The sequence below is a fragment of the Amblyraja radiata genome, chromosome 23 (assembly GCF_010909765.2).
Source record: "Amblyraja radiata isolate CabotCenter1 chromosome 23, sAmbRad1.1.pri, whole genome shotgun sequence".
NCBI classification, from domain to species: Eukaryota; Metazoa; Chordata; class Chondrichthyes; order Rajiformes; family Rajidae; genus Amblyraja; species Amblyraja radiata.
The window spans coordinates 1,238,326-1,263,389 of NC_045978.1; the positions used below are offsets into that span (position 1 = coordinate 1,238,326).

Below are 25,064 nucleotides of genomic sequence, written 5' to 3' on the forward strand. Positions count from 1 at the left end.
GCAACAGCCACATGTCCATCAGAACATGCTCACTATTCCTTGCATCTTTCCAAATAAATCACTTGGACTTAAAATTAACACAACTGTGCAGACAAACAAACTGCTGGAGGAACCCGTGTAGGAAGGAACTGCAGATGCTGGTTTACACCGAAGATAGTCACAAAAAGCTGGAGTAATTCAGCGGGACAGGCAGCATCTCTGGAGAGAAGGAATGGGTGACGTTTCGGGTCGAGTTAGTCTGAAGACGGGTCTCGACTGGAAACGTCACCCATTCCTTCGCTCCAGAGATGATGCCTGCCCCACTGAGTTACTCCAGCTTTTTGTGTCGATCTTCGATTTGAACCAGCATCTGCAGTTCCTTCCATCAACATAAGGTATTAGGCTTGCTGGTTGCCCCGTTAAATGCCCGTTCCAAATCCACGTGGCCAGTTGCAGAACCTGGTAAAGTTAACTTTTGGAATATTTTCATTGCTCAAACTCTTACCAACATTTGGGGAATGTTTCAGTTAACACGAAAGGCCGTTTGAAAACTCAATAACACTTCTAACAACGACAGAGGATAGGAAACAAAATAAGATGTCTGTAGTCCAAGTCAAGTCAAGTTTATTCGTCACATACACATACGAGATGTGCAGTGAAATGAAAAGTGGCAATGCTCGCGGACTTTGTGCAAAAAGACAAACAAACAAACAACCAAACAAACTACAAACAGAATGGAACAGAATCACATATTAGATTAGATTAGATTAGATTATTTAATGACCACACAGTCAAGCTGGTGGAATTCAGGTTCAGTACAGGATGTTACAAGGTAGGCTGATTCCCGTCAAACATAACATAAAACACAACATCATACAATATACAGTACATGCATGGGGAGGATATGTGCTGTTATCATAGTGTGTTCAGAATTCGGATTGCGTGTGGGTAAAAACTGTTTTTAAATCGAGATGTCTTGGCGGACAGTGAGCTGTAGCGCCTTCCTGATGGCAGCAGGTGGAAGATGTGGTGAGCTGGGTGGGAGGGATCAGAGATGATTTTCTTCACCCTTGACACAGACCGTTTGTGATGGAGTGATTCTATTGATGAAAGGGGAGTGCTGATGATTTTGGATGCTTTGTTAACTATGCGTTGTAATTTATTACGGGAGTGAGTGTCTAAACTGCTGAACCAGACTGTAATTGATGAAGTGAGCATGCTTTGGATGATGGCTGTGTAGAATTTGATTAGGAGGTGTTTCCTTACTCTAAACTTCTTGAGTATATTGTGGGCGGAAGGAAAAAGGGAAAAAAGAAGCAATTTTAAAAAAAGCAGTAGAGTGGTTCAGTAAAGTTAGTCCCTGGTGAGATTTTAAATTTCTTTATTTATATAGCACATTTTTAGTCAACTTGCATTGACCCCAAAGTGCTTCACATAATTACATCCACACACACAGGCAAAGGTGGGTGAAGTGTCTTGCCCAAGGACACAACGACAGTATGCGCTCCAAGCGGGATTCGAACCAGCTACCTTCCGGTTGCCAGCCGAACACTTAGCCCATTGTGCCATCTGTCGGAGGTTACAGTCCGAATGGCCTCTGGGAAGAAACTCCTTCTCATCCTCTCCATTCTCACAGCATGGCAGCGGAAGCCATGCTGTGGCCAAGTCCAAGTTCATGTTCAAGTTACATTTATTGTCACGTGAACCAAGTGGTGCAGTGAGGTTTGAGTTACCGTACACCCATACGAATGAAAGGAACACAATACACGATAGAATTTAACATGGACATCCCCACACAGCGGAGTCAACGTTTCTCACTGTGAGGGAAGGCAATACAGTTCAGTCATCTTCCTCTTTGTTCACCCGTAGTCGGGCCCTTTGAGCCCTCCGCAGTCGCAGCTACAGGCGGCCCGATGTACAGGCCCCATGTACAGGGTGAGGGAACTCCACTGGTTATCAATGATCCCTGGCCTTGCAGCGTTCTGTACACTTCACCTTGAACAGTTTGTGGTCATGTGTGTAGGACTCAAATTGAGCTTGACATTCTCAATTGGAAATATAATTGATTGTTGCTCAGGGAAGTCTCCTGCCTTCATTGACTACGTGGAGCTTGGTGACATTGATTCTCTCTTTCGTCCCTTTAGACGTGCAAGTAAGTATTTTAAATTTGAGTGATGGTTTATGATGGCAGGAATCCATATTCTATTCCTTAAACCTCTGTTTAATCGATAAGATTTTACACTTGTGGATGAGGCTGTGAATAAACTGTGAACACATCAGGGTGTAATCTTCAGTGAAACTAGGTCGGAGCCAACAGTTTTGTATTCATGTCCGAGCCAGATGCCTGCCCCTTTACCATACAGCCCTTCGAGCCAGCACCGCCATTCACTATGATCTTGGCTGATCAACCACAATCAGTACCCCGTTCCTGCCTTCCCCCCCATATCCCCTGACTCCGCTATCTTCAAGAGCCCTATCTAGTTCTCTCTTGAAAGTATCCAGCCAACTGGCCTCCACTGCCCTCTGAGGCAGAGAATTCCACAGTAGTTGGTAGTTTGCAGATGTACACAATGCCTCTTCCTGCAGCCGGGTCTTTGTGGGTTTGTGCACGTGGGAGACCCAGACCTGGAATGTTTTTGTTGAAACAGATTATTCAGTAACAGATAAATAAATGCAGATTCTTCAAGTCTGACGGTTCAGCAGAGAGGGGGGTTACGAAATGGACCATCATCAATCTGTTGCGTCAGCAGAAATTAGAGAGGAGAAAGGGCAGGGGAGAGAGGGCAGGGACAGGGGAGAGTGAGGGGGAAGGGAGAGGAGGTGGGAGAGAGAGGGAAGTGAAGGTAGAGTGGGGAGAGAAAGGAGAAAGAGAGAGAGAGAGGGGGAAGGAAAAGAGAGGAAGCGTGGAGAGGGAAGGGAGAGGGGACGGTGTTTGAAGGAATGGTGGAGGGCGATGTCAAGGGAAAAGAAGGGAGGAATGGCGGAGAGAAGAAGGGGAAAGGAGAGAGAACCCATATCTGAGGAAGGATGTTCTGGCTCTGGGGCGGGTCCAGAGGAGGTTTACAAGAATGATCCCAGGAATGAGTGGGTTAGTCTATGATGAGCGTTTGACAGCACTGGGCCTGTACTCGCTGGAGGTTAGAAGGTTGAGGGGGAACCTCACTGAAACGTACAGAATAGTGAAAGGCCTGGATAGAGTGGATGTGGAGAGGATGTTTCCACTGGTGGGAGAGTCTAGGACCAGAGGTCACAGCCTCAGAATTAAAGGGCAGTCATTTAGAAAGGAGGTGAGAAGGAATTTCTTTAGTCAGAGGGTGGTGAATCTGTGGAACTCATTGCCACAGAGGGCTGTGGATGCCAAGTCAGTGGCAGAGATAGACAAATGCTTGATTAGAACGGGTGTCAGGGGTTATGGGGAGAAGGCAGGAAAATGGGATTAGGAGGCAGTGATCAGCCATGATTGAATGGCGGAGTGGATTTGATGGGCCAAATGGCCTAATTTTCCTCCTATAACTTGTGAACTGTGAGAACGGCGGGACAATAGGGACAGGAGAGACTTGGGGAAGTTTTGAGCAGGAAGTGGGTGAAATGAGTGGAGAGAATGGGGGTAAATGGGAAAGGTGGCAAAGGGAAGAGAGGGGAAGGAATAATGTAGAGAGGAGAACAGGAGAGAGAAAGAGGGGAGCTGGTGTAGGAACTACAAGGGGAGAGAGTGGGGCTCAAAGTGATGTCTCCCATTCCCTTCACCTTAATGTTCAAGAAGGAACTGCAGATGCTGGAAAATCGAAGGTAGACAAAAATGCTGGAGAAACTCAGCGGATGCGGCAGCATCTATGGAGCGAAGGAAATAGGCGACGTTTCAGGCCGAAATCCTTCTTCAGACTGACCTTCACAGGGTTTCGGCCCGAAACGTTACCTTTTTCCTTCGCTCCATAGATGCTGCCGCACCCTTCACCTTAATGATTCCCCTCTCCTCCACGCCTTTCTCATTCCCTCTCACCTCCCCCCTAGTTCATCTCTTCTACCAAATCTCTCCTCCCGCCCCTCTCTCTCCCCTATCCTCCCCTTTAGAAACACAGAAAGTAGGTGCGGGAGTGGGCCATTCGGCCCTTCGAGCCAGCACCGCCATTCAATATGATCATGGCTGATCATCTAAAATCAGGACTCCCCTCCCCTGGACTTTTTTGAATTCCTTTCTCAAAGAAAAATCATTGTCTCTTTGCTGCGTTTGCCACTATTACTATTCTGCTGGTGTTGAACCGTGCAATTAAAATCCAATTAAGTCATGATTATTTTGAAATCTTTTAACAGTTCTAATTTGAATGTAATAATGTGTTAATGATAAACACTGCAAATGATGAAACTTTTCACAGAATTCATTCAATCAATGATTTAAAAACCCATATTTTTATGCTATTTAACACTTTTCATATTTTACTTTTTTTGAGTCGCGGTGAAATTTAAAAGCCGGCTGCTTTCCTTAAGGGTCTGAAGCTCTTGCTTACTATTGAGGCTCCAAGCGTTAAGGGGAATGGACTTGTGACATTCATAAAGAACGGAGCAATATAATTGAACGTAAAGAATAATCAGAGCAAAACAATGTCATTCAACACAAACAATAAATGTTGCCTAAATAGATCTTTTCATTTTGAATTTGCACTGCTTCCAGTTGGACAATGTATTATCGTGCATCAATATACAATAGGTACAGGAGTAGGCCATTCGGCCCTTCGAGCCAGCACGGCCGAATGGCTGATCATCCACTTTCATCCAAATCATCGTCCATCTCATTTAGTTCAGATCCACTTGCAGTTTTCCTGCAGAAACTAGGAACTGCAGACGGTGGTTAATGCACAAAAGGACACAAAGTGCTGGAGTAACTCAGTGGGTCAGGCAGCATTTTTGGAGAACATGGACAGGTGATGTTTCAGGTCGACATCTTTCTTCAGGTCCTGACCCAAAACATCATTTCATATTCTCCACAGATGCTGCCTGACCCGCTGAGTTACTCCAGCACTCTGTGAAACGTCACCTATCCATGTTCTCCACAGATGCTGCCTGACCCGCTGAGTTACTCCGGCACTCTGTGAAACGTCATCTATCCATGTTCTCCGGAGATGCTGCCTGACCCGCTGAGTTACTCCAGCACTCTGTGAAACGTCACCTATCCATGTTCTCCACAGATGCTGCCTGACCCGCTGAGTTACTCCGGCACTCTGTGAAACGACACCTATCCATGTTCTCCACAGATGCTGCCTGACCCGCTGAGTTACTCCGGCACTCTGTGAAACGACACCTATCCATGTTCTCCACAGATGCTGCCTGACCCGCTGAGTTACTCCAGCACTCTGTGAAACGTCACCTATCCATGTTCTCCACAGATGCTGCCTGACCCGCTGAGTTACTCCAGCACTCTGTGAAACGTCACCTATCCATGTTCTCCACAGATGCTGGCTGACCCACGGAGCTAAGGAAATAGGCAAAGTTTCGGGCCGAAATCCTTCTGGAAATAGGCAACGTTTCGGGCCGAAACCCTTACGGGTTTCGTCCCGAACTGTTGCCTATTTCCTTCGCTCCATAGAGGCTGCCTGACCCGCTGAGTTACTCGAGCACTCTGTGAAATGTCACCTATCCATGTTCTCCACAGATGCTGCCTGACCCGCTGAGTTACTCCAGCATTCTGTGAAACGTCACCTATCCATGTTCTCCACAGATGCTGCCTGACCCGCTGCAACTGCAAACCCTTTATTTAATCCATCCATAATTTATTTAGCGATTTGGCGAAAAATAACCTGAATTACAGTCGCATGTGTGAAAATTCTGAAAAATACTCTGAGCATCAGAATCCGTAACATGTGTTGTTCTGCCGCATTGGTTATTGTTGTCAAGTGTACGAGGTGGGAATGGTTCTGTGGGAATGTAGATCTTTCTTTGTCCATTTTTCAACCTGAATCAATACCTGCCTCGTCCCTGCGAGTGATAAGAATGAGAGAAGCACAAACAGGACGGTTGCTTTAATATTCCACTAATGACTGCCTCTGGTCTCCGCACAGCAATCCCACTGCAAGCATCGATCGCCTTCAGCCCAAGCTGCCTTGCATCCTCTGTGGGGAGATAGTTAACTATATTGATTATTCTTAAAATGATCATTCAAAATATCAGTCATCTCAATTTATGGAGAAAAATTGGAAATAATGAATGGAAGTGCAATAGTAAGCATCTTCAGCCCCTTGATATTAGACTTGAAATCTTATCAACATGGACTTGTTCCAAAAATTTAGCAAACGGATGAGATGTAAACCTGAGGTTTACTGTACAGTGAGGCCTCCAATTCCAAATAATGTCTCCCTATACCCACCTCCCTTCCCCCCTGCCCCCGTCACCACCGCACACTTCTCACCCACCCGCACACCCTCCTCCATACACTGCTCTCCCATCTGAGTTGCCGTTTACCTCTCCACCCCTGCCCCCTTCCACCCACATCCCTCCCTCAGGCTTTACACTTGACTCCTCCTCTCCTCTACTTACCTGACACCCTTTAGTCTCGTGTTCATCTCTAGCCTTTGTCACTTACTCCACCCATCTGCTAATTGCCCCCCTCACCTGTATCCACCTATCACTTGCCAGGCTTTGCACCCACCCACCCTCCCACCTCTTTTCCAGCTTTCCCCTCCCTTCTTGTATCACAATATAACATTTTGACAAGGCTGCCTATTTGTCACGTGTGCTGGCAACTAAACATGACCCAAAACATCAGAGATGTCCCCACAGATGCTGCCTGACCCGCTGAGTTACTCCAGCACTCTGTGAAATGTCACCTATCCATGTTCTCCACAGATGCTGCCTGACCCGCTGAGTTACTCTAGCACTCTGTGAATCGTCACCTATCCATGTTCTCCACAGATGCTGCCTGACCCGCTGAGTTACTCCAGCACTCTGTGAAACGTCACCTATCCATGTTCTCCACAGATGCTGCCTGACCCGCTGAGTTACTCCAGCACTCTGTGAAACGTCACCTATCCATGTTCTCCACAGATGCTGCCTGACCCGCTGAGTTATGGTGCAGCAGCATCTATGGAGCGAAGGAAATAGGCAACGTTTCGGGCCGAAACCCTTCTGGAAATAGGCAACGTTTCGGACCGAAACCCGGAAGGGTTTCGACCCGAAACGTTGCCTATTTCCTTAGCTCCATAGATGCTGCTGCACCCACTGAGTACTCCAGCACTCTGTGAAACGTCACCTATCCATGTTCTCCACAGATGCTGCCTGACCCGCTGAGTTACTCCCGCACTTTGTGTCTATCTTCGGTGTAAACCAAGCATCTGCAGTTCCCTCCTACACAATGAAACTCTTATTGCAGGTTTACAGGCCCGTTTAGATTAAAGATCCATCCAAAAATAACAGTGAAAAGTACAAATGAAGTCAGAAAATTATGCGATGTACAAATATTGGAAAGGTTTTGATCCTTTGGGAGGCTGGGAGAAAAAACAAACCAGGAAGGGAACTGGTTAAATTTTCTTCAGTTTGCTATTGTAGTCTTAGAAATGGAAATCACCTATATTTTTTGAAATGTAAGAATGTAGGAGAATATGAATCTTTTATATTGTCAATTCAGCACCATTCAAATTAAATTGGCATCAGATAAAAAGTAAAGTGGATTTCTGCTATCAGAAGTGAATTCCTGCAGAAATAAGCTGAGCACATCAAAACAAAAGAGGATTGGAAATGTAAAGCTGAAGTCAAAGGCAAATGTTTGATGAAATGAGAGGGTGCGCTGGCTTTGGACGAACGCCAAGGGGGTCTCGCTAGATTTCTATACTTTAGTTTTAGTATTTCTGAGATACATCGCGGAAACAGGCCCTTCGGCCCATCGGGTCCGCGCCGACCAACGATCCCCACTATCGTGGATCGATACTATCCTACACCCACTAGGGACATTTCACATTTATACCAAGTCAATTAACCTACAAACCTGCACGTCTTTGGAGTGTAGGAGGAAACTGAAGATCTCGGAGAAAACCCACGCAGGTCACGGGGAGAACGTACAAACTCCGTACAGACAGCGCCCGTGGTCGGGATCGAACCCGGGTCTGTGGCGCTGCATTCGCTGTAAGGCAGCAACTCTACCGCTGCGCCACCGTGCCACTCAAAAGTAAAGTTGGTTTAGAGATACAGCATGATAACAGGCCATTCGGGCCATCTAGACCATGGTGACCATCGACCATCGGTCACTATCCTACACATTTGGGACAATTTACAATTTTTACCAAAGAGAATTCACCTACAAACTTGTATGTCTTTGGAATGCGGAAGGAAACCGGAGCACCTGGAGAAACCCCCACATGGTCACAGGGAGGACGTACAAACTCCTTGCAGGCAGCACCCATAGTCAGGATGGAACCTGGGTCTCTGGCGCTGTGTGGCAGCAGCTCTACCCGCTGCGCCACTGTGCCGACCCTATCAATGGCCATGTTATGTAGCAGCCTCACCAACAGCTGGTTATATCATAAATATATCAACAGCAAATAACCAGGGGAATAAAAGCAATGGATTTCTTCAGAAAAGAATAACAACAGCCCAGAGATTGTCGAGGCTCCGAGCAGAGTGAACATCCTTCATGTTTTCTTTGCTATCGCACAATTTATCAAAAACAGGTGCCATGGATTGATAAGTGTAGTTTTCAGTGCAGGTCTTTAATGAGGTGCTCTAACACACTGATACATGGGTGAAGAGGTCAGCAACACTTCAAAGATGTGCTGCCATTTAATGAGCTCAAGGCTGATTGGATCGTAAACTTCATCAAGGGAATCCCTTGTAGCCTTCAACTCTCCTCCCATCACGCAGCTATCTAATTCTGCCTGTTCAAAGGCTCTGTTTCCTTGCTCCTTTGAGGAAGAGATTTCCAAAGAGTTTCCAGAGGGTGGTGAATCTGTGGAATTAATTTCAATGTTTTATGTGTCATTCTTAACTGTCACTGTATGTCACTGTCACTTGCGGGCGGAGCACCAAGGCAAATTCCTTGTATGTGAATACTTGGCCAATAAACTTCTTCATTCATTCATTCATTCAGAAGTCTGTGGAGGCCAAGTCAGTGGACATTTTTAAGGCCGAGATAGATTGACTCTTGATTAATACGGATGTCAGAGGTTACGGGGAGAATGGGGTTAGGAGGGAGAGATAGATCAGCCATGATTGAATGGCACAGTGGACCTGGTGGGCCGAATGGCCTAATTCTGCTCCTATCACTTATGATCAGGACAGGGATTGGAGTGAAACAGGGTGTGTGCGTGTAGATTTGATATGGCATCATGGTTGGCACAGACATTACCTAACGTGGGGCCCGGATGAACGAAGGACCTGGTGGTCCGTGGCCTGCAGGGTGAAGCTCGGAGCTCAGCCCCGACAGATGCGAGGAGTGGGCCGGTGGGAGAGGGGGCGGGGTTATTGACTCCAGCGCCTGCAAGGTTCGGCTGCAGAAGTCTCCCCCCTCCCCGGGACACAAAGGCGAAGGTCGGACGGGCGAGGAGAGGAGTGGGACGTCGGTTGGTGGGCTGAGCCGGTCGACGGTGATGTAGGAGGCCCTGCTGCAGCCTGGGACTCGCCTGGATTCAGAGCTGCTCCAGTACATCGAGCACACGGACCCAACTTTGGACTTTTTGTAAAATATGTCGACTCGTGCACGAGCGAGATGCACAAAAATAATCACATTGAGCAGTGCACACATGTTAATAACGCACCATTGAAATGCCAAGTTGACCAGCGGCCTATCCTGGTCCATACTGTATTCAAATATATCTTCCCTAACATGGCTTGTTGATAAGTTTGCACAGAGATTACATCATGCAGTCACAGAGTCGTACTGAACGCCCAACGTACGCCCTTTCGGCCCAACTTACACCTGCCAACCAAGATGCCTCATCTGCACTAGTCTCACCTCAGTCTGTGCAGTCAGTTTAGTATATTGTCACATGTACCGAGGTACAGTGAAAATATTTTTGTTGCCTGCGAACCAGTCAGCAGAAAGACAATACGTGAATACAATCGAGCCATTTACAGTGTATAGATTCAAAGGTTTCAACAGTCTTTTATTGTCACGTGAACCAATTAAGGTGCAGTAATATTCGTATTAAGATACAGCCATACTAAAAAATAGTAACAAGACACACAACTACTTAAAAATTAACATAAACATCCACCACAGTGGATTCCCCACATTCCCCATTGTGATGGAAGGCAATAAAGTCTCATCTGCTTCCCTCTTTATTTCTCCCGTGATCGGGGCAGTCGAACCATCCATCAGGTCCTGCGGCCTGGAGCTCCCAAAGTCGGTCTCTCACCAGAGACCGCGACCTCCACGATGTTAATGTCCGCAGGCTCCCGCGGTTGGAGCTCCTGAAGTCGGGCTCCAGCAGAGGCCGCCAACTCCTCGACGTTAGGCTGCAGTGCGGATGGAGATACAGTACAGAATAAATCGCATCTCCGTCGAGGGAAGAGATTAGGGAATAACGTTTAGTGTAAGGTATGGCCGGCAAAGTCCGATCAAGGGTGGTCCAAGGGTCACCAATGAAGTCGATGGTAGTTCAGTACTGCTCTCTGGTTGTGGTAGGATCATTCATTTGCCTGATAACAGCTGGGTAGAAATCTGGAGGTGTGCGTTTTCACACTTCTATACCTTTTGCCTGATGGGAGAGGGGAGAAGAGGGAGTGGCCAGGGTGCGACTCGTTCTTGATTATGCTCTTGGCCTTGCCGAGGCAGCGTGAGGTGTAGATGGAGTCAATAGCAGGGAGGTTGGTTTGTGTGATGGTCTGGGCTGCGTCTACAATTAACTGCAATTTCTTGCGGTCTTGGATGGAGCTGTTCCCAAACCGAGCTGTGATGCATCCTGATAAAATGCTTTCTGTGGTGCATCTGTAGAAGTTGGTGAGAGTTGTAGGGGACAGGCCAAACTTCCTAAGCCGTGGTCGTTGCTTCAATATGGGTGATCTAGGAGAATTTGTTGGTGATATTGACTCTGAGCAATCCCTCTAAACCTTTCCTGTCCATTTACCTGCCCAAATCATGGTTCAAAATGCCAGAGAAACTCTGCTGTCCACGTCATATCACCACGCTGCCTCGTGCTTGGAGTTCTAATCAATAGCTGGGAAATTGGATGGGTATTTGCATGGGATGTACTTGGAAATGATATCCACAATGTTGGATCCCGTGGTATAAATTGATTTAAGGATATTATAGCACTAATCTACTCTCCCTGTTAATTTTTCGTGCTCAAGAAATTTTAATTTGGTTAATAATTTAACGTAAGCAGATAGAATAAAATTAAGAGCTTTTCTAATGAATTTAAAATTCAAACTAAATGGTTTTAATTGAACAGGAGAAGTCAGTAATTGGATTACATTGTTTATGGAAGTTAAATTGGAGATTTAACTCTTAAGTGTAAAATACTTATTAATTTTATTCTCATTATGTTGGATCTTTATACTTTCATCTGAGAGCAATTAGCTGTGAAACAGAATGAGTTAAGTAGGACTCATGCAGATGTCCTGAACAGATCCAATCACCGTGTTCAAATGTACATTAATGCAGTGGGGCTCACAAGTTATGCGGTGACATGGAGCAGTATTTCATCTGAACAGCACGAGATTCATCGAGGTGAATCAATGGAGTTTGATGAGCTGATTACTCTCAGCTGCTGCTAATAACCACGGCAGTTTCCTTTTACCGTGCGATGAAAATCACTGGCAAAAACCCAGCACCATTTCTGTTTGTTGGTCATTTATAAACAGACCTGACTTCATGTTAGCTGAATGCTAATAGATTACAATACCGACAGAGGTTTACAATATGCTGGTTTAAACCTCAGATAGACACAAAAAGCTGGAGTAACTGAACGGGACAGGCAGCATAAGAGGTCATAAGAGAGATATGAGCAGAATTAGGCCATTCAGCTCATCGAGTCCACTCCGCCATTCAATCATGGCTGATCTACCTCTCCCCTCCCAACTCCATTCTCCTGCCTTCTCCCCATAACCCATGATATCCATACTAATCCAGAATTTAACTATCTCTGCCTTAAATATATCCACTGACGGGCTCCACAGCCTTCTGTGGCAAAGAATTCCAGGGATGAGAGGGATTCTTATTGAAACATATAAGATTATTAAATGTTTGGACATGGTAGAGGCAGGAAACATGTTCCCGATGTTGGGGGAGTCCAGAACCAGAGGCCACAGTTTAAGAATAAGGGGTAAGCCATTTAGAACGGAGATGGGGAAACACTTTTTCACCCAGAGAGTTGTGAGTCTGTGGAATTCTCTGTCTCAGAGGGCAGTGGAGGCCAGTTCCCTGGATACTTTCAAGTGAGTTAGATAGAGCTCTTAGGGATAGCGGAGTTAAGGGATATGGAGAGAAGGCAGGAACGGGGTACTAATTATGGATGATCAGCCATGATCACATTGAATGGCGGTGCTGGCTTGAAGGGCCGAATGGCCTACTCCTGCACCTATTGTCTATTGTCTATTAAATAAATCCAATAACTTGAGATTCTAAATATGAAGAATCTGAAGAAGGGTCTCGACCCAAAACGTCACCCATTCCTTCTCTCCAGAGATGCTGCCGGTCCCGCTGAGTTACTCAAGCACTTTGCGACTATCTTCGGTTTAAACCTGCACCTGCAGTTCCTTGCTATACATTCTAAAGATAAGAATATATATATATCAATATGGGATTGCCGATCAGTGTAAATGTTCGGTTGTGAACTGTTGCATCAACCTGTGGAAAATACACAATACAATTTGCATTCAGGATGTTTTGGGGAAGATTTGATTGTTGAACATCCGCAGCCCTGATTATACTGAGGTAAGAGAGTGCTTGGAAGTTCATTAAAACAATTTGAAACAGGTTAATTTGTTTCCAGAAAGAGGCCAATGAATTAAATTGAAATGTAATTGTCCCGTGGGTGGTTTCAGCTGCTCTGTGCGTTGAGCAACCACTAAGCTCTTGAACACTGCACAACACTAGTCTCAGCAAGTGTGATCTTCTACGGACTGTGTCTGTGGTTGCACAACCAACTTTGGATTTGCACGATTATCGTTACCTGCTGTGACGGTCACTAATTGATTGTATTATTGATTATGTGTTATTGTGTTAATGGGCCCGTTGAGATGCCGCAAGTACGAATGTCCTTGTTCAGTTGCCAGTCCCTGTGACAATAAACTTCCTTGACTCTCTTGAAATCTCAAGAACGATCCCAGGAATGAGTAGGTTAAATTACGATGAGCGTTTGTCGGCACTGGGCCTGTACTTGCTGGAGTTTAGAAGAATGAGGGGGGGGCCTCATTGAAATGTACAAAATAGTGAAAGGCTTGGATAGTGTGGATGTGGAGAGGATGTTTCCACCAGTGGGAGAGTCTAGGACTAGAGGTCATAGCCTTAGAATTAAAGGATGTTCCTTTAGGAAGGAGATGAGGAGAAATGTCTTTAGTCAGAGGGTGGTGAAGCTGTGGAATTGTTTGCCACAGACAGAGGTGGAGGCCAAGTCAGTGGATATTTGCACTTTATCAGTTTATTTGTTTATGTGCGTATATATTTATATTGTGGTATATAGACACATTGATCTGTTTTGTAGTAAATGCCTACTATGTTCTGTGTGCTAAGCAAAGCAAGAATTTCATTGTCTTATCAGGGACACATGACAATAAACTCACTTGAACTTGAACTTGATATTTTTGAGGGAGAGATAGATAGATTCCTGATTAGTACAGATGCTGCCTGGTCTGATGGTTATCTGCAGTGGTTGTGATTTTGTTTCAGGTCCCTGTGTGCGTAGTGCTTGGCGTTTAGCCCGACAGTTGGCAGTGTAGACCACGTGAGAGACCTCTCTGCTTCCACATCATACTGCTTGGACATGCTGAGAAAGGTCCAATTGACAGGCAGAAACCCAGACTCTCTGCAGCTGCCGAATCTTACACCCAGTTAATGATTATAGGGTTTTGCATAAAATAACATGGAATTTGAGCTCATTCACTTACAGATCCGGAGGTCACGGGAACGCCAGGATAAGTAGAATGTAAAGATGTACGGATGATTAAAGGGAGATGTCTCTATTGGGGGCGAGCCTTTGAAGTGCCTGATGGGGGTCCTAAACCCTCGTTACAGAACGGAGCGCAGAAGCTGACAGGAATGAAGCTTAATTTGTGGCCAATCGAGTTAATGTTTAGTTTTGTTTAGAGATACAGCGCGGAAACAGGCCCTTCAGACCCACGAGACGGCACTGACCAGCGATCCCCGCACACTAACACTATCCTACACACACTAGGGACCATTTACATTTACACCAAATCAATTAATCTACAACCCTGCACGTCTTTGGAGTGTGGGAGGAAACCGAAGATATCGGTGAAAACCCACGCAGGTCACGGGGAGAACGTACAAACTCCACACAGACAGCACCCGTGGTTGGGATGGAACCCAGGTCTCTGCCGCTGCGCCAGCGTGTCGCATGAGTGATAATGATTTGGCTTGCTCGCTTTACACTGTCACAGAAACCGTGACATTCCCTGAAGTGCTCTGGAGATGAATCCAGAAGCTGCTTTTAACAAAGCTTCGGCAGAACCAAAGCATCTGATTCATTTTGGAATATTAAAGATGAATAGTTTAAAATCTGTCGGCACCAATCCACTGCCAGCAATGCAACAATCACCTTGATTTACAGCTTTGAGTTCTGATAGGAGAATATTAATCGAGACTGTTGTAGCCTGCACTGTCCACTCTTTCATCTCCTCTGTCTGACCAGTGATGCTCCTTGGTGTAATTCATTCCTGGATTGTGGGCAAGATGTGGACATTTACAAACCAAGATCACTAAGAAAGCAGAAGATAGACACAGTGCTGGAGTAACTCAGCAGGTCAGTCGGCATCTAGAGAAAAGGAATAGGTGACGTTTCTGGGCCGAGAACCTTCTTCAGACAGAGGGGCATAAGATCATAAGTGACAGGAGTAAAATTAGGCCATTCTGATCCATGGCCGGTGTGGGCCTGGTGGGCCGAAGGGCCTGTTTCCATGCTCTATCTCAAAACTAAACTAAACAGGAGTTTCTGATCATCAAACAACCACTTTAATCTCATGTGCGTGCTTTAACTCTTGGTCCCAGTTAAATGTTTAAAAATGTTGTCAACATTTATCATGTTTTTGTTCCTGTTTAAGAAAAAACTGCAGATGCTGGAAAAATCCCAGGTAGTCATAAATACTGGAGAAAGTCAGCGGGTGAGGCAGCATCTATGGAGAGAAGGAATGGGCAACGTTCCGGCCTTGATCCCTTCCTTCTCTCCATAGATGCTGCCTCACCCGCTGAGTTGTTCCAGCATTTTTGTCTGCCTTTTATGTTTTTTGTTCCTGGCCAGCGAGCTTGTTCATGTTTGATTTGTTGCCTGTACTGCTTGTTGCTGGTTCTCCAGACTCCTCCGAACGGCAACGTGTAATTAAATCTGCAGAGAAAAATTGTTCACTTGGAGCAACTTCCACAGGTTTGTGGTGAGTGTGGGTGTCACATTATTTTAAAGGCAGAGATAGATAGATTCTTGATTAGTACAGGTGTCAGGGGTTATGGGGAGAAGGCAGGAGAATGTACAAGACGTTGGTGAGACCGCATTTAGAATATTGTGTTCAGTTCTGGGCACCATGTTATAGGAAATATATTGTCAAGCATGAAAGGGAGAAGATTTACGAGGATGTTGCCAGGACTAGAGGGTGTGAGCTATAGGGGGAGGTTGAGTAGGCTGGGTCTCTATTCCTTGGCGTGCAGGAGGATGAGGGGTGATCTTAAAGAGGTGTATACAATCATGAGAGGAATAGATCAGGTAGATGCACAGAGTCTCTTGCCCAGAGTAGGGGAATCGAGGACCAGAGGACACAGGTTCAAGGTGCAGGGAAAAAGATTTAATAGGAATCTGAGGGGTAACTTTTTCACACAGAGTGTGGCAGGTGTATGGAACAAGCTGCCAGAGGAGGTAGTTGAGGCTGGGACTATCCCAATGTTTAAGGACAGGTACATGGATAGGACAGGTTTGGAGGGATATGGACCAAGCACAGGCAGGTGGGACTAGTGTATCTGGGACGTGTTGGTCGGTTTGGGCAAGTTGGGCCGAAGGGCCTGTTTCCACACTGTATCACTCTATGATTCTAATGGAGTTAGGAGGGAGAGATAGATCAGTCAAGACTTGATGGGCCGAATGGCCTAATTCTGCTCCTATCACATGACCTTATGACCACACTGCTCACCACAGCTCTGTGTCAATAGCTGCCATTGTCCGCAATATTGCATCGGTGTGCGTCTCATTCCAACTGTTTCTTGGAAGTCAGAAACCAGTGGAGTTGCTGGCATCCATCCCTTGATTTTTCAAATGCTCTACTTATGATTTTGTTTTGGCCGTAATACCATTGGCTGTTTGGAGTTAAGGTGATGATCAGTGCTTTAGTTTTGATGACACAAAAGTTTGGTTTAGTTTATGATTGTCACATGTACCGAGATACAATGAAAGTGTTTCTTGTTGCGTGCTATCCACTCAGTGAAAAGACTAGACATGATTACAATCGAACCGTCAACAGTGTACAGATACAGGATGTTTAAGAAGGAACTGCAAATGCTGGAAAATCTAAGGTAGACAAAAATGCTGGAGAAACTCTGCGGTTGCAGCAGCATCTATGGAGCAAAGGAAATAGGCAACGTTTCGGGCCGAAAACCCTTCTTCAGACCCGTAGGAAATTATTTCCTTCGCTCCATAGATGCTGCTGCACCCTCTGAGTTTCTCCAGCACTTTTGTCTACTTACAGATACAGGATAAAGGGAATAATATTTAGTGCAGGGTAACGTCCAGGAAGGCCAGATTAAAGACAGTCTGAAGATCTCCAAAGAGGTTGATGAGAGGTCAGGACCGCTCTCTAGTTGGTGAGAGGACGGTTCCGTTGCCTGATAACAGCTGGGAAGAAACTGTCCCTGAATGTGGAGGTGTGCGTTTTCACACTTCTGTGCCTCTTGCCCGATGAAGGGTCTCGACCCGAAACGTCATCTATTCCTTCTCTGCAGAGATGCTGCCCTGTCCCGCTGAGTTGCTCCAGCTTTTTGTGTCCATCTTCGGTGTAAACCAGCGTCTGCAGTTCCTTCCCACACAGCTCACTCAGTGTTATTGGTAACCACGCAACGAATGAGTGCCAGTATGTGTGCCGTGCCGTGCCTGTCCGTAACGGCACATTAATGCTTCTGATTAACACACCTTTTTAACCTCCCCACTTGCACCCCACCCTCCCTCGTAGAAACACAGTCAAACAACATTCCCAGTTTGCAATCCGCTGTTTCTTTTAATTGGAGATTTTGTTTAGTGGAATATTTTGCAGAAGGGCGCCCCTTTAGTAAAGCGAGCAGCAGCCGTATGTGAACGGATGGATGTGGCAAATGTTACCCAGCATTGATTGTTCACTAAGTAACGAGAAGGACTGATGATTCCATTTTTTGTTATCTGTCCCCGACCAACAGCAAAATAACAATAGTCCTGTCTTAAATACAAACAGCCGCAAACTCCAATCATCTGGTGCTGCTTTGATTTGAGGCAATGTTCCCCAGAGACACAGCAACAGAACATGTCTCGTTCTCTTCAACCTTCATCCTTTAGGCACAGAGTTTCAATTCATCCTCTTTATGGTCCCTGTAAACGCTTCACTTGAAAAATTAAATGTTCCACCTGCAATAAAGAAAATACCGAATCCTAACCAATGTGCAACAACTAAACATCTCCTTGGAGACTTTATTATTTGAATCAGAATAAGCATTGTATTGTTCAAACCGGAGCTGAAGGTAAAGTTGACAGTGGTTTGGATCAGTCTTGATCCAGTCTGTGCCTTGAACATGTCACTGCCCAGTGGTGTGGATGGAAACTGGTGAAAAGGCAAGGTTAGTGTAGTTTATTGTCACCTGTACCGAGGTACAGTGAAAAGCTTTTGTTGCGTGCTATCCAGTCAGCGGAAAGACAATACATGATTACAATTGAGCCGTCCACAGTTTACAGATACAGGATAAAGGGACGCTTGGTGCAAGATAAAGTCCAAAATATTCTGATGAAAGATAGTCCAAGGGTCTCCAATGAGGTAGATGGGAGGCCAGGACCACTCTGTAGTTGTGATAGGATGGTTCAGTTGCCTGATAACATGCTGGGAAGAAACTGTCCCTGAATCTGGAGGTATGCGTTTTCACACTTCTGTACCTCTTGTCTGATGGGAGAGGGAAGAAGAGGGAGTCACGTTGGTGGCCTTGCCGAGGCAGCGTAAGGTGTAGATGGAAGGGAGGTCAGTGTGCATGATGGTCTGGGCTGTGTCCATGTATTCTCTCCAATTTCTTAAGATGTAGATATGAGGAACTGCAGATGCTGGTTTGCAAAAAAAGACACAAAGTGCTGGAGTAAGTCAGTGGATCTTACATGGACAAGTTGGGCAGAAGGATCTGTTGCCATGATGTACAACTCTATGACTCTGACATCGGAGATTTACCTCGACGAAATCATCTTTTTTCCCAGACTTGGTTTATGAAAACAGTGTTGTTTGTAGATGAGGGAATAAGTGCTGGTTTATTTAGTGAGTAATGTGCAGACTACAAATGGATTCACTGGGCTTCACCTCAGACCAGGATCCTCACTATCTGGCTGTGTTCATTTTATATTTTATACAGTTGAATCATCAATGAAAATCCTCAACGTTCTTGTATCATTACAGTCCCCTGAGTGATACATGTGCGTCGGGTTTAACCTAATGACTGAAGGAAAGTCAACTCAAATGTAGACGGGAGCAAGAATTGAAGGGGGATAAACTGTACTGTCTAGGGAACAGTACATATACCCAGGTGACAGGTGTACCAGACCATGAGGTGCACGGATAAAGTCAACGCTCACAGTCTTTGTCCCAGGGTCGAGGATTCTAGCACTAGAGGGCACTGGCTTGAGGGGAGAGGGGAGAGATTTAAGAGTGACCTGAGGGGCAACTTCTTTCCACTCGGAGGGTAGTCCGTATCTGGAAGCTACAGAAGAGGATGCAATTACAAATTATAAAAGGACATTTGGACAGATATCTGGGTTTAAACTTGAGAGGGATGTGGGCCAAATGAGGACAAATGACACGAGCCCAGAACGGCAACATGGTCCACGTGGACCAGGTTGGCCACAGGGCCTGTTTCCGTGCTGTAGAGCTCGATGACTCATATGAATTTAGACTTGAATAAGTAGTTGAAATGTGATCTAATTAATTAGCACAAGACTTTAACTGACAGACAGCTGCAGTGGAGGTGTTGAATGCAGGATTAGCTGAATGCACTGTGATTTCCGTAGCTCGATGAAGCTGCAGTATTAGCATGCCCATGAAGGCTCCATGTTCCTTGAGAGGTAGTTCTGGACATCCCGTCTAAAATTAGAGCAACTACTTCAACAAATGTTGAACGCTCGTGAACATAGATTCCTCAGGACAGGTATAATTAAACATTCTACCTGCATTCCTAATGACTGAACCTCAGTTGTTTATTAGTTCAAAGATTTATTCAGAAAGCAGGGCATCATTTATTCAGTAATGAGAAAGCTGGAATACAATTAACCTGGTCTTGGATTTGAGATTTCATTACTCGCTCCTGATGCTAGTTTATTAAAGGCATTAATCAACAAAGCCATCGGGGAGATTGGCGAGGGAAATTTGCACCACTTAAATATTCATTCATATTGACCCTGCTTGTACACCTATTATTAAAGCAAAATAGATCGTGCAAGTTGACATATTTTCCCAAAAAGCTTTGAAAATAAGTCATACATAACTGAAAATATATTTCTGCTGAACTTTATTTCCTGAGTGAAATCTCCTTGTACAGAATCAATGGCGAAAATAAATAATGCACGTTGCATTAGAATGTGAGAGAAACCTGTCTGGTAAAGTCTTTGCACGCCATCTTAATAATATTGGAGCATTGTGCACATGAGTTAAATATAAATTGTATGTATTGAACAAGAGCAATAAATATGAATTATTGAGAAGAATGCTTTTAATAATACAGTTATGTACCTACCTTTGGAAGCTTGCCTCTTATTTATGGTGAGGTTTCTCAGTACATTCATGAACTGATCCTGTCACCATAGAACGGTCTGAAGAAGGGTCTCGACCCGAAACGTCACCTTTTTCCTTCGCTCCATAGATGCTGCCTCACCCGCTGAGTTTCTCCAGCATTTTTGTCTATCTGTCACCAGAGATATCATTTGCAAATAGCTCTATGTAGTGGAAACAGACATTGGTGAAAAAAATGTAGATTCCTACCTTTACGATATAGAGATGATGCAAATGAATGGGTAATATTAGAGAAGGCTATAACAGCATTCAACATCAAAAGCAGTTTAAAAATAAACTTGCTATTTATTTTATTATAGCAGGTACAAAAAAATAATATATTGTCCACAGTGGAATGAATGTCATTTTGAACGCAAGTTGATAGTAGGGTGCTTACCTTCACTTGGTTAGGGCATTGGGTATAAGAGTCAGGATGTCATCATGCAACTTTACTGGACTTTGAAGATAGACACAAAGAGCTGGAGTAACTCAGCGGGTCAGACAGCATGTCTGGAGCAAAGGAATGGGTGACGTTCTGGGTGGAGATGCTTCTTCACACTGACTATACTCAGGCTGTGTTTGGAGTATTGGGTGGAGTTCAGGTCGCCCCGTTTAAGGAAGAATGTGGAGGCTTTTCAAAGGTGCGGAGGTGACATCTCAGTTACAGGGTGGGTGGGGTTGGTTAGACTCTGGAACGTTGGAGGTTGTGGGAAGGCCTAACTATAAGAAGCAGAGATAGAGTGGACAGTCAGAAGCTTTTTTTCCAGGATGGATAAATCAAATGCAAGAGGCATGGCTTTAAAATGAGAGGGACAAAGGTTAAAGGAGATATGTGGGACTAATTATTTATTAAGGGGGTCTGGTGAATATCTGAAACATGTAGCCAGGGGTCGTGGTGGAGGCAGATTTGATAATGGTGTTTAAGAGACTACTGGATAGGCACATAGGCATGGAATGGTGGCATATGGATCAAATACAGGCAGATAAGAGTTGGTCTTAGACAATAGACGATGGACAATAGGTGCAGGAGTAGGCCATTCAGCCCTTTGAGCCAGCACCGCCATTCAATGGGATCAGGCTGATCATCCCCAATCAGTACCCCGTTCCTGCCTTCTCCCCCTATCCCCTGACTCCGCTATCTTCAAGAGCCCTATCTAGCTCACTCTTGAAAGTATCCTGAGAACCGGCCTCCACTGCCCTCTGAGGCAAAGAATTCCACAGACTCACAACTCTCTGTGAGAAAAAATGTTTCTACGTCTCCGTTCTAAATGGCTTACCCCTTATCCTTATCCTTAGTCTCGGTATCATGTTCGGCACAGACACTGGACTGAAGGGCCTGTTCTTCTGCTGTACTGTACAAATATATTTTCAAACAACAGACACAAAAAGCTATAGTAACTCAGCGGAACATGCAGCATCTCTGGAGAGAAGGAATGGGTCCATGACCCTAAGAAGTGTCTCGACCAGAAACGTCACCCATTCCTTCTCTCCAGAGATGCTGCCGGTCCCACTGAGTTACTCCAGCACTTTGTGTCTATCTTCGGTTTAAACCAGCATCTGCTGTTCTATCCTTCACATTTTCAGACAATGTTTGTTTCTTGGCCATTCAAAGCATGAACCTGGCCCCCCAAAACATTATCATGCAATCCTTCAAGAACGAGAGTTCTTTCTCACTGTCTCATTGTCACATTGTGAGGTTTAAAAAAAATTTTTTTTTAAAGGGTTTAGGTTTCAGGCATAATATTTGGAAGTTAATTTGCATAAAACTTCTGTAACTCAGCAATGGGACCATTATTACTCCAGTTGATGTGAAACAATTCCTCTGCCTTTTGTTATCTCATCAATGTCTTAATTTTTATGCTTGTTTGATACCTTCAAACGACACCAGGTCACCAGGAACTTTGAGTATATTTATAATGGGAATGATCACCAAAAACTGTGTTGACTCTTGCAGGGACGTTCATGATGGTGAACAGCTCTGGGCGTCTGTCGGGACAGAAGGCCCACCTGATGCTGCCCATACTAAAGGAGAACGACACACACTGCGTTGACTTCCACTACTTTCTGTCGAGCAAGGATCGATCCAGTCCAGGGGTTCTGAATGTCTTTGTCAAAGTTAACGGTGGACCTCCGGGAAACCCGGTGTGGAATGTATCTGGGCTCATTACTGAAGGTTGGATTAAGACGGAGCTGGCCATCAGCACCTTCTGGCCCAACTTCTATCAGGTACAGTTACAGTAATGGAAGTATGAGAGTATCTGTAATGCATGTGTAGGAAATAACTGCAGGTGCTGGGTTGTATTGAATGTAGACACAAAATGTTGGAGTAACTCAGCAGGACAGGCAGCATCTCTGGGGAGACACGAAGAGATCTGAAGAAGGGTCTCGACCCGAAAGAGAGAGAGAGAGAGTGTGTGTGTGTGTGTGTGTGTGTGTGTGTACTAGAGTGATGAAGTTGTACATGGTATGTTAGCTTTCATAGCAAAAGGATTTGAGTATAGGAGCAGGGAGGTTCTACTGCAGTTGTACAGGGTCTTGGTGAGACCACACCTGGAGTATTGCGTACAGTTTTGGTCTCCAAATCTGAGGAAGGACATTATTGCCATAGAGGGAGTGCAGAGAAGGTTCACCAGACTGATTCCTGGGATGTCAGGACTGTCTTATGAAGAAAGACTGGATAGACTTGGTTTATACTCTCTAGAATTTAGGAGATTGAGAGGGGATCTTATAGAAACTTACAAAATTCTTAAGGGGTTGGACAGGCTAGATGCAGGAAGATTGCTCCCGATGTTGGGGAAGTCCAGGACAAGGGGTCACAGCTTAAGGATAAGGGGGAAGTCCTTTAAAACCGAGATGAGAATAACTTTTTTCACACAGAGAGTGGTGAATCTCTGGAACTCTCTGCCACAGAGGGTAGTCGAGGCCAGTTCATTGGCTATATTTAAGAGGGAGTTAGATGTGGCCCTTGTGGCTAAGGGGATCAGAGGGTATGGAGAGAAGGCAGGTACAGGATACTGAGTTGGATGATCAGCCATGATCATATTGAATGGCGGTGCAGGCTCGAAGGGCCGAATGGCCTACTCCTGCACCTAATTTCTATGTTTCTATGTTTCTATGTTTCTATCATAGAAACAGGCCCTTTGGCCCACCTTGGCTGTGCTGACCAAATTGGCATACAGGGCTAGCCTCATTTGCCTGCATTTGGCCCATTGCACTCTGCACCCTCTAATCCCGTCCACATATCTGTCCTGCTTGAATTGAATACTTTATAGTCGCTCGTGACAAGTCACCGTGAAATTCTTTGCTTTTGTGTCCACGTCTGTAGCTTCCTCTGGCAACTTGTTCCAGACATGGTCTACCCTCTGAGTGACAATGTTGCCCCTGAGGTCTCTCGTCAATCTATCACTGTTCACTTCAAGCCCGTGCTTTCCAGGGAAACAAACTGTGAGCGTTTGCTTGATCCATGCCCCTCATAATTGCGTGCACCTCAACAAGGTCAGCCCTCGGCCTCCTGCACACCAAAGCACAACTTCCAACCTCCCCCTATAACTCAAGCCCAGGCGACATCTTGGTGAACCTCATCCACACCCGTGCCAACATAATGACGTCCATCCTCAAGCTGGGTGACCAGAGCAGCCCACAGTATCTCAGTTCAGTTTAGTTATTGTCACGTGACTCCACCCCCCCCCCCCACCCCCCCCAATCTTTGCACATCCCCAATCCTTTCCACTTTAATTTCACGTTTCACGTATCTTGTTGTGTTTTTATATGACTGTTGGCAGATTAATCTCCTTCCTGGGATAAATAAAGTTATATCGTATTGTATCATAAAGTGAAAAGTCAAGTTTGGTCAAGCCAATGAATTGTCCAGTTGCATTATGATGGCCCAATGTTTGTACTCAATACACTTCCTGAAGAAGACAAATACCTCCTTCACAATGTCTGCCTTTTACTTTGCACCCACCCTCCAGAACGCCAAGAGCTGTCACAATGAACTGATTGTTCCACAGCTTGTGGTGGTGATGGTGAATAAATGGCTCATTTCCTCTTCATCTCCAACCTGCAGTCATTTGCAAATATTAATGTTTACATTTATACAGGATTAAAACAAATGCAAATAAAGTAATCACTTTAAGCATTCATAAAAGCCGAGCTTTCTGCAGGAACATGTGGTGTTGATTGATATATTTATGTAACATTTTATTCATATGGAAATAAGATCTTGGGCAGCTCACTGTATTTCATATTAAGGACTGGAGTTCTTTTATTGATCGCCAAAATTGTTCTCCATTTCAGGTCATCTTTGAGTCAGTTGCTTCAAAGGACCATCCTGGATACATTGCCATCGATGAGGTTCGAGTACTCGCTCACCCCTGCCGTAAGTATTCAGGCGACGTTTGACATTAAAAGATAATATGTCAAAATCTCACATGTGTAAGAAGAACTGCAGATGCTGGTTTAAACCAAAGATAGACACAAAGCTGGAGTAACTCAGCGGGACAGGCAGCATCGCTGGAGAGAAGGAATGGGTGACGTTTCAGGTCGAGACCCTTCTTCAGAAATTTAACATGTTCCAGAATGGAGGATTTAAAAAAAGTTCAGTTTATTACAGTCAAGTGCACCGTGAATCAGTGAGAAGCTAGCTCTAGCGAGTGCAGCGTAGGTTCACCAGGTTAATCCCTGGTATGGCGGGACAGACATATGATGAAAGAATGGGTCGACTGCGCTTGTATTCACTGGAATTTTGAAGGATGACAGGATATCTTATAGAAATATTTAAAATTCTTAAAGGATTGGACAGGCTAGATGCAGGAAAAATGTTCCCGATGTTGGGGGAGTCCAGAACCAGGGGTCACAGTTTAAGAATAAGAAAACTTTTTCACCCAGAGAGTTGTGAATCTGTGGAATTCTCTGCCACAGAAGGCAGTGGAGGCCAATTCATTGGATGTATTCAAGAGAGAGTA

General features: G+C 45.1%; 1 protein-coding gene across 3 annotated transcripts in view; it reads left to right on the forward strand.

Moving 5' to 3' along the window:
- The window catches only part of ptprt (protein tyrosine phosphatase receptor type T), a 588,177-nt gene that overhangs the window by 214,630 nt on the left and 348,483 nt on the right, over positions 1-25,064 (forward strand). For all 3 annotated transcript variants that reach the window (XM_033041307.1, XM_033041304.1, XM_033041305.1), the window contains exons 3-4: positions 22,055-22,326; positions 24,397-24,478. In XM_033041307.1, the coding sequence (XP_032897198.1) occupies positions 22,055-22,326; positions 24,397-24,478 (354 nt within the window). The remainder of the gene's footprint in view (positions 1-22,054; positions 22,327-24,396; positions 24,479-25,064) is intronic.